At 39.2% G+C, this 11,097-nt stretch overlaps 1 protein-coding gene across 1 annotated transcript; it reads right to left on the bottom strand.

Annotated features, from left to right (window-relative positions):
- Nucleotides 1–997: 997 nt before the first annotated feature.
- Nucleotides 998–9,132, bottom strand: LOC135475975 (neo-calmodulin-like). Its single transcript, XM_064755952.1, is given in 8 exon segments — nucleotides 998–1,094; nucleotides 1,720–1,783; nucleotides 5,927–6,013; nucleotides 6,015–6,077; nucleotides 6,080–6,105; nucleotides 6,843–6,986; nucleotides 7,500–7,560; nucleotides 9,020–9,132. Coding segments are annotated over 8 exon segments (483 nt in total). The 5' UTR covers nucleotides 9,029–9,132; the 3' UTR covers nucleotides 998–1,065.
- Between the last annotated feature and the right edge of the window lie 1,965 nt (nucleotides 9,133–11,097).

The following is an 11,097-nucleotide window of genomic DNA, read 5'->3' on the forward strand; positions in this document are numbered from 1 at the left end:
ATGTTTTCATTGCCTTTAAACGACAACTCGGTTGGCGAAGGGACCATTGTTTGGGACAATTTAAGCTTTCCAACATAAACCACATCGTGTGAACGTGACTTAGCGAACGAAAACGGTCAAGGCAGTGTAATAATTGGGACGTGAGCACATGCATAGCCCTGTAGAGAAGGTATTCTACACTCGCTTGACATTTTATGGCAGCACGTTAAAACACACCTTTCAGCACTTAGAGTAACAGACAAAAAGTACCGTACCAGAAATGGGCAACGCGTGACAAGTTTGAAAGGATACGCATTTACGCGACTGTGTTATATAATTTGGGCACGAAAGATTTATTAATATGTATGTATCTCTTCAGGTGATATCATTGACTCTGACTTCACTGGTCATATTAGACTCCAGTATATATCTACGTGACTACGCCTAAAATGTTGCATATTCTGTATATATAAAGAAATAAAACGCCATATACTCCGGCTATGACGGAAAATGTTATTATATGAGTAAAAATCAGACCACGCAAATTACGTTTAGAATTATGTGTCTATATGCATATAACAAAGACCTGGGTACCGGGTATGAGAATAGTTTTCACTTACCTTACCCTACACAATTTAGACCGAAACTGTAATATACAAGTATGTAACATTAGAAACCAGGCACATAATACAAAAATGAACAGTAGGCCTACAGTGCAAACATATGCATTAAATGTCAAGAATGTACATGAAAAGTTAACCGTGCAATTTTTACATTCTTTATCCTCAAAGAAACATTTCGAATGACACTGTTCATGTTTAAACGTCGACAGAAATAGCAACATAATTCAAAAGTTATCCGGCGTTTGTTCCACACTAAACTGGCCATATCATGACGAATAAATGTATGTAGACCAGACATTGTTCACCGGATGTATCCATGGCATTCAGTTTCAGTATTTCTCCGTGTTGTGTGGTACGCCTGAATCGTCTTCTTCCTTTTTTGTCTATTGTGTACGATAGGCCGATAGGCCAACTCTCGTTTTTCTTGAAGTCGATCAGCATCAGATGAAGCTCAATCCGAATATCAATTTCCCGAAAGAATGGCTTGGAATTCTGAAAGTGAAGAAAATGACTGTTACAGTTTACAAGACTGTTAAACCCGCTACCACAAATGTACAAGTAGATATTAGAAAATAGACATACATAAAATTAACAGCTAGTTTAATTTAAAATCTGTGTCTTTCAAGGCGTACAGGTTTTTATACTGGTGCACATATAGTCAGATTGTTCTTTAGATTTTGTAAACGAGTACATATCATGCATTTAAAACACTGGGTTCCACGGTCAATTTCTCTGCACATTAAGGACCAATCACTTAACACACACACTTCAGCATTCAAACTGCATACGCATGTACGTGTTGATATATGAATGGATTCGTCGAATGAACCTTGAGACGAAATACATTTCGGGTAAACATGCGGATGTGACGTCCTTGGTGCCTTCTGGATCCCAACAGGCCTTCGTATGTTCTATGTTTCAAAGGCATTTTACTCCGGGGTGAAACTTGAAAAAATTGAAAAATAATTTAAAATAAAAAAGTTTTAGTGTTTACAGGCCTCTTATCTGAGATATATACTCTTTTTAGAGTATTGTTGCATTTCGCCGTATCGCCGAACTAGGCAAAATAAAAAACAAACAAGTGATCATAGTGCTTGATGTATACAAGTAGACCTACCTTCGTAGTCCACCTTGCCGTCTTTATTTGTGTCAGCTTCTCTGATCATTTCACGTGCCTCTGCCTAAACAAAAGTTAGAGAGATTCATCATTTATCTTTCGAAACTCCTTTATTGGAAAGGATATAGAGGGAGGATATATTTATTGCATTGGTGTTGAACTCCATGATCAAGAATTTTTCATATCACCGTGGCCATATATATATATATATATATATATATATATATAATCTCGAGAAGTTAGAATCGGAAAAGGAGAACGACCATGCCTGACAGTGTAATGAGCAGCAGGAAGTGTCGGTGTGTAGACGAGACTTGCGTAACATGCATACAGAGGCATAGAATCTTCTAAACTTTCCAGCCAAGCTGCCGCATCCTGGTAATATATTGTCAGTCATAATCGTGACTGCCTGCTTCCCGCTAATATTACAGGCATGTTTAGAAGAAAAGGGCCTTTCAAAATGACCCGGAATGACCCGCTGACGCTGTATCAAGACTGATAACAACCAGCAGTATTTATTTATTTATTTGACTGGTGTTTTACACCGTTCTCAAGAATATTTCAGTTATATGACGGCGACAGCATTATTGTGGGTGGAAACCGGGCAGAGCCGGCGGAAACCCACGACCATCCGCAGGCTGCTCGCAGACTTTCCCACTTACGGCCGGAGAGGAAGCCAGCATGAACTGGACTTGAACTCACAGCGACCGCATTGGTAAGAGGCTTCTGGGTCATTACGCTGCGCTAGCACGCTAACCAACTGAGCCACGGAGGCCGCCCAACCAGCAGCAAGACCGTTCTCGGAAAACGCTTCAATCTGTAAAGGGGCTAGCGTTTTTCTCAGACTCACCTGTTTTCGTCTGATAATGTGTAAAGATGACATTTCACGCTCTTCACGCAAATATGTAAAAGACATTCCAAGAATTTCACTAACAATGTTAACGACCATTTAACCAAAAATTCACATTGCTCATGTTTGACTTATGTATTTATAACAGACACAAGCAGCTTTGTTATGAACAATAAACATGTACATGTACTCAGAAAAGAAATATAGCTTCAAAGAATGTCGACCTACAGATTCATGTCACATGTTTTCCTCTTTTTATAACACCTGTACACAATAGTATGTATGCACGCATGCTTAGGGTTTAACTTAGTAGACCAACAGCAAAAACTGCTAGGCATATACGTGCTAAACTAAAAACGGATATTTGACCACACTAGTAGACATGTCACATATTTTCTATAAAACACAAATGTTTTGAAGAAGACGATGAAATGATTTACTGAAAACGTCAATGTTATAAACAGGACTCCAGCCTATGTATTAATAAAAACTTAAGTGTGTATAGTCCCGCCGTATACGATATGACATCTGCGCTGAAATAAAAGCAACACGGCGTTTACACATTAATGCGTGCGTTTTTAAGAATACCTAATCATGCGTCGTTAATATTTACACTATGACGACAAGAAGTCAGTGTATGTAAATATACTGTGTCTTCTTGTGGCAGGACGAGTCCATGACGCCAAATGCTGCCGCCACTAAAGTATCACACCGAAGATACCAGACATGACACCCCACATAAATATTTTACCTTAGCACATAACACGTATTCACTGATATGGAATCATTGCATGTATGTGTTTTACCGTACATGATAAAGTTTATTTCACGATGTTTTAGTCAGAATTGTGTTCGAACCCACAACAATGGTGGATGTGCCCCTATATTATAAAACATTTATATTCAAAAGCACGTGTGCGATCAGTTTTTTATACTAAACCATTCTTTTATTTGCTTCACGTTTTTCACAAGTTTACATCTGGTTAACCGGTAAGCATTTAGACTGCAGTGAAAGTCAAAGCAAGACCGAAGCTATTAAGCGAGAAAGTGCTGACCTGTGTGCATAATCGGGAAGTTTAACATAGGAAGTTTACCAACACCTACATGTATCTATAAAAAAGAGAACGACCAATCATTACATCACGGGTACTGAGGGCACTTCCTGCTTCAAAGATCGGGGACATCCCGCGAATTTAACGAGCCTGGGTATAACGTGTAATGAAGGTTACTTAGCCGCTAGCAGCATTGTATTACAAGGATCACGAACAACTATTAAGCTATACAAGCTGTATTAAAAAACGTCACTGACAGCACAAAACTAGACAGGCTTGAGAGATACACTTAGTGTCATGACTGTGGTAGGCTACTATCATCACTAGCAGTTACCTGAAAGACGATTCAGTACAAGTCTTTTTATATTTTGGCAATACCTAAAGTATAAATAAAAGTAATTTGTATTGCGTTACCTCGCAAAAAGGAAAGAAATATGTACAGTTTTAGTCTAAAAATGACTGTCTAAATATTTACACTTCTTCATGAACGATAGCATATGAATCAATGGTGCACCCCACAGATACACATGTTACATTCGATGTGCTAAACACACTCCACAATTTATGTACTGCTGGTACACAAAATTACGAGAATGTGCATTTTTATCACAATATACGCGCTGTGCACCACTCGTATCCATTTTTAGTTTTAGAAAGTACTGTACAGTGATACAGGTAATGAAGGAAACGGTGTTTTTCCTTAACTCACATTTATCGTAAATCCTAAATCACACGTTGGATTTTATCATATATGAATATTTGCATAGGAAATAAATTCAGTTATTTCACTGGTTAACTAGGATAAAAATATTATGTGCAAAACTGAGTAAAACAGACGATCGCGTACTGTGAGTCACGGGGGTTTGGCGTCCTGTGGAAATTGTTCAGATTTTTGTTCTTAAACTGCATAGTGACTTATCTAGTAAGCCTTCCCAAACCATCCACTTACGGTGGGTTTGAGCGCGGGGGGGGGGGGGGGGGGGGGTTGTAGCTTCCAGGCATGAATGACGTGTGTTTGCATATTATGTTCCGTTTGGTTTCAAGCCACGCAATCAGTCATCCTACAAAACGCTAGCGCAGCGTAGTGACCCAGAAGCCTCTCGCCAATGCGGTCGCTGTGAGATCAAGTCCAGCTCATGCTGGCTTCCCCGGCCGTACGTGGGAAGGTCTGCCATCCACCTGCGGAATGGTCGTGGGGTTTCCCCGGGCTTGCCCGGTTTCACCCACAATAGTGCTGGTCGCCGTCGTATAAGTGAAATATTCTTGAGTACGGCGTAAAACACCAATGAAATAAATAAATAAATACAAAACATGGCTTCCATTGTCATATTTTCACATAGGCATTGCCTTTGTTCCGTACTTCCTTAATTCCGTGAAATTCATCGTGTTATAGGACATGATCACGCCTATCATTTAAACATTATCGTGATGAGTTAGCACAATATACATTTCTTTATAGGTGACTGGCCGTCACTACTTCACCGGCTAGTGACGGGTTGCACATGACATCATCACCGTCACAGCCACATGACAGAGCAGTAGCCAGTCATATATAAGACTTAAATATATGACACATAAGTAAGATATCTTGTCCATGACCTTCAACATCACTCTAATACTTGAACTCACAGTGACCGCATTGGGAAGAGGCTCGTGGGTTATTATGCTGCGCTAGCGCGGTAACCAACTGAGCCACGGAGGCCCCCATCAAACAAATAAATATATAAATAAGCTCCTAATAAAATTATCATTTGAATAAACTTTATAAATGGTAACGATGTTTATTTAAACTGTTACTTCTATAGGTGTAACTTCTTTCAATTAGACCTGCAACTAGAGCCATGCAATATGGTTCATGAACACCAACAAACCTGCCAGATAGATCAATGCTGCCAAGCACGGTTACAATGTCAACGTTTATAACAGAGAACTGTTCACTACAAAAGACAATATTTTTACTGTATCCGGGGCCTATACCTTGCGAATTTCATCACATGTCATATTCAAAGTTAATCGTATTGACACAACGGTTAAGAGATTGTCATCTATAAAGTGTTCCAAGTAACAGTATTATCGTTGTCTGTGATTCGCACTTTCTGTTGTAGTGTGTGGAAGACTTTTGGCTGCAATTAGGTGCGATTAAGTGCCTTTCTCTAACTGCATGTCTTTGGCTCGAAACCTGGAATGATCTTAGCCAATTTTTAGTATTAGTACTAAAATCTGCGCAAAATCCTGACAACGTAACCCCTGAATAACGATATAATACTGTACGTGTAAGTAATTTTTGCAACCATATTAGCCCTACCTTTGTCACGCGTTCCCCGAGCTGAGCCAGGACAGCAAACAGTTCCGCCGGGGAAATGAATCCGTCGTGATTTTTGTCAAAAATGGCAGAAAACTTCGTACAGTTCTTTCTCTGGATCTACGGACATCTTTTTCACAAAGATTTTCCAGAAAACTCGTCAAAGTCAATCGTTCCACTCCCTGGATGTCAAAGGATAAAAAGCAATATTTGTTCTGTTATACAGAACCAGTGTGGTGGATAAATGGCGTTTTCTTAGCACTGATGAAAAGTATAGAGAGTTTATTAGCCCCATGAATATGTAACGTGTAACAAAAAGAACAAAAATACAGGTTTTATGTATATCTTATGATATGGACAGCTGTACAGTGTGTAATGCAGAGGAATCCTGGAGAATTCAGGGAAAAATGTACCAGTTTGGTGTTAAACGATAGTATAATAGGAATGTCAAATAAATGATGTCTTTTTAATTCAGGTAAAACTACTAACTGATTAGACTGACTTGGGTTTAAACCTACGGCATCCCGCCATGTACTTTACTTGATACAATTCAGAACAGGATTTATTGATGGAATAACTTTTATATTTGATTATATTATACTTTTCACATATATGACGGTCAGTGTTATGGGTCGAGGAAACTGGTGTAAACCACCGACCTTTGGCCAGTTACTGACTAACTTTCCCTCACGTGATGTGCTTGTGCACAGTATGTACATGATGTTGGTACCGTTAGTATGTACACGCTTATTGACACCACCAACGTCCCCCAAGCAGTGAAGGACTTCGCGAAGATTCGTGTTGGTATCTGGTACGTTTGTAGAAAGACAGTGGTGGTTCGTGTAGATTCGGTTAGTGTCAGGCGTTTACTTTAGTCTGTACAGATCATATAGCAGATGGAAATCAGAGTTGTCCTTACTGTCGACATCCACAGATCTGATCAAGGCTTTGAGTTCCTGAAGAGTTGGTCGAAGCCCTAAAGACGCCATGACGGTACCCAGCTCATCGGTGGTGATCATCCCGTCCCCATTACGGTCAAATATCTTAAATGTGTCGTGGAGCTCTAAACAAAGCAGAATAAATTAACGTCAAGTGATTGATTGATTGATTGACTGACTGCTGCTTATCGCCGTGCACAAGAACCGCGATTTGGAATGTTTTGAGTGTATACAATACAAGAACATGCAGTTCCTAGTTTACAGGTTTAACTTACAATCGAACTACATGTATACACTTCATCAACATTATTGCACAGTGCCAGTTATTACCCGTGTGCTTGCATGTGAAAATCCCATGTGCTTGTGAAATCCCGTCGGGACCTCTAAAACTCTACACTGCCCACATGGGTTAACAGATAGAAGGTAATTTCAATGATTCACGACACCACATACTGCTCAATTTTGCCCAAACAGTCAACGAATAATAAGCTGTATAAGTACTTGTAGTTACACTTTTTTTTAAATAGCTAGCTCCTGTTTCGAAAGAGCAGACGAAGTACATTGAATTATTCATTACAATCACCCATAAGAAGGTTCAATAACAAAAACTAGAGAATTACTACACTACTTCTCCTTACCGCTAATCTTCTCCTCCGGTAAGCCATGACGAATGGATTTCTCCGTCAAACCTCGGATCGCCTACAACCAAGATGGCAATCAACTCTTTATTTCTGTTTCACACATAATGAAATACTGACTAAGACACATCTGTTTTCTATTCACCCACAAGGCATTTTAAGAACTTTGAGCCTGAAATCTGATCTGTGCTTGGTTGCTTGAATATCGCGATATAGCCCGTGGCGTTCCGTCAACGTACAGTGTATCTAATCGCATTTTGGTATCGGGTGCGATCTAAATTTATGGCTTCAGATCTCGTACTTTTTCGTAGACTGCTTATATTATATGATATGATATGGAGTAAACATCGGTTTAACTATGTAGCCCGCGTAAAATTTCTTTTTATCATATGTTGTCTTTGCTTTTTATGTTTTTTTTTCTTTCCAAGATTCAACAACTGCCTTTTTTAGACACAGCCCCTTGCCCCTTGCCACATTATTGAGGAATGCCATTGGTGAAATTGGTGTCTCGTTACATGAATAATCACTAGGCCACACTCGTGTCGTGTTACATGAATAATCACTAGGCCAAACTGAGTGTCGTGTTACATGAATAATTAGTGTGAATAATCACTGGGTCAAACTGCCTTCAACTTAACAACAAAAAAATCTATTCCAAAAATTGATACTATATCTCATGCCATTATGTGCAAAGAACTGCATGCATACGATAGTCTTTCGAACTTGAACAATACACAAAATGAAATACTAGAGGGCGAACAATGGTTTCATTGAAAGAAAATAGGTTATCGCGATACGCTTGAGGCGTTTGATCTCGATTATACACTTGGTACGCGGTTACATAACAGACCTCGAATCTGCTTTACATCTCAATTATCTACCTGGCCCATCCTGTTACATAATAACAGAAGCCCACATCGCGGAAGCCCAAAGTACAGTGTATATTATGTAATCGCTTACCAGATGTATAACGGAGATCAAACATTTCAAACTTACGTTTATATGAAAAAATTATCAAGCAGTTTTATCTTCTACGCATGTGCATACTTGTACAGGAGCTTTTGCCAGTGGTCATGCTGATGGTTAAGTATTACACAGTGAAGATCTATTAAGAAAGATTTTCCCTGTTGGCCTGCATGGATGTGCATATGTCGAGTCCCCGATCACAATACGCACAGACGTAAATGTGCGTGTCAGATCATGGTCCTGTCATCTGATATGAAGCAGATAAAGCCCCACACTTTAAAGCCCTGTATTGACGTTACGACTGTTAGTCCACAAGTTACTTTATTACCTTTTAGGTATTTACAGTTCGAATTCGCGTTTCGTCTATAAGCGAGACAAAAGGTAAGAAAGTGAAGCATCAAAACGTAAATACAAAAAACTTGGCCAAATTTCTTTGGGGTCCAAACATCCTTGCTCCCGGGCACAGATTTGGGCGTATCCCCACGGTATGTACAGGCATAACTGCTGTCAACAAAAGCTAATTTAAGCGGAAATATAGATATAACCAAACTTACCCTGGACATTCTCTCCTATATAAAACCTTCCTTCAAATACTATTTGTTCATTCAACTCGCTCGGCGTTCCAATCTCTCCATAAAACATGTGCTTGTATGCCAGTTTTGGCATTGGTATTTTCCGCGTGTTTTCCTCAACCGTCCTAAGCGAACTCCAGCACCTTCGTGGAGCCAGGCTGTATACTGAACAGGACACGGAAACCTACATGTGCAAGTTCAGCAGGGGTCATTGGGGGTGGGATGGGTTTACAGCAGACAGCAATGTGTACCGCGCGTAACGGTAGGATGCTGGCTAGGTACCTGTCATACAGGAGCCGTGTCTGCTCTACGTACGGCAATCACTCAAAGATATATATACACATGTGCGTGTGTACTCTAGTGAAGGTAAAACTACTTTAGAAACCAAGTACGCGGTATTTTTAGCACCACTATAACGGTGGTTTTGTGAATCTTTTTTTTTTCTGAGATGATAGTAGCTGTTTCCAGGCAACCTGCAGAGCGCCAATTACACGCACGCCATGTACGCCAGAATTTCACCTCGCTATATGAATATATTCTGCTGGTATACGAGAGAACTGATTCAGTAATTCACTACAAGACCACTGGGCAGTTATAGGGCCATCTGCCCAGTTCAACGGAGGATTGTTTTGAACGTCTGGTACATAAGCTACCAGTGTCTTAACTATATACCAGCGCTCAAAATAAACTTATACTGAGCGTATATACGTTTTGAGTGTACTTATAAAAGCTATTTAGAAACACTTTTAAATGACTTTTATAAAAATTAAAACAAAAAATTTAATTCAAATTTATATATATAGGTATTTATTCAGTATTGAATCCAAGAATTTTTCATTGTTGTGGGAGCTTGACACCAAAGTCCATGAATATGCTGGATAAATAATTCAAAACTTATTTTAAATTAAAAAAAATAATTTGTTTGACTGGTGATTTCGGCCGCACTCAAGAATATTTCACTTATATGACGGCGACAGCATTATGGTGGGAAGAAACCGGGGAGAGCCGTGTGGAAACCCACGGCCATCCGCAGGTTGGTGCCACACCTTCCCACTTACGGCCGGAGAGGACCATTGCACAATTCACGGATATCATATATATGTGTGTGTGTGTGTGGGGGGGGGGGGGGGTGCTTGTGTGTGTGTTTAACTTAACAAAGAAGCTATATATATATATACACAAAAGCAGACGGTTGTGAAATCATGGTGTATGAGCTATTCACATAAAAAAAACCTACACGAATAAAAAGTATCAATGGTTGGATTACTGCTCCGCATTACGTTAAAGGCAAAGACCACTGTAAAATGAATTATACATGTATATCAGATGAAAGACCATTAAAAACTGCCCAGAAAAATAGTCGGATTTATTTTTATTTAGAATTATTCTAACGGAGTAAAACTGTTTTAAATGATCATATTCTACGATTGTCTGTTGTGACCCAGAAGGTATCAGTTACGTCATATCTATAGTTTTTTTTGCCTGAAAAGGTCAAATCAGCGAATGCATTCATAGATCCATATGTATGTGCACTTTGAATGATGAAATGTAGCAAGTCTAACATGTGTTAACTAGCAAAAACCTTATGTGACGTCACTGGTCCCACTGTGGTCAGAAAAGGCCACCATAGAATAAAATATTCAAATGCATTTTAACAGGTTAAACAAACTGTAAAAAAGGGAACTTTTTCCTGCACAGTTTTTAATGGTCTTTCATCTGATACATACTTCATTTTAGAGTGGTCTTTGCCTTTAAATCAACAGTGCGGGAAATTACATGTAGGCTACATCACACGTTATGACGCCCCAGGCGACTTGGAAGGTAAATAAAATTAAGCTGTTCAACTCAGTCAGATGAATCGATTTTGGCATGAACACATTTATGTATTAATGTAAATTTTAATAACAGAATTTTCAACAAATGTCTATATGCAGTACGTTCAAATGATTGCAAAGATCTTTCGTCTTAAAGCATGAAATCAAATGACTGTGCGTAAATGAGCTGTACATATAGTTCCCCAAACCCACTGATGCCGGCTAATATACCTTTTGCACGTTCAT

This window comes from Liolophura sinensis, chromosome 9 (assembly GCF_032854445.1).
Source record: "Liolophura sinensis isolate JHLJ2023 chromosome 9, CUHK_Ljap_v2, whole genome shotgun sequence".
Classification (NCBI taxonomy): domain Eukaryota; kingdom Metazoa; phylum Mollusca; class Polyplacophora; order Chitonida; family Chitonidae; genus Liolophura; species Liolophura sinensis.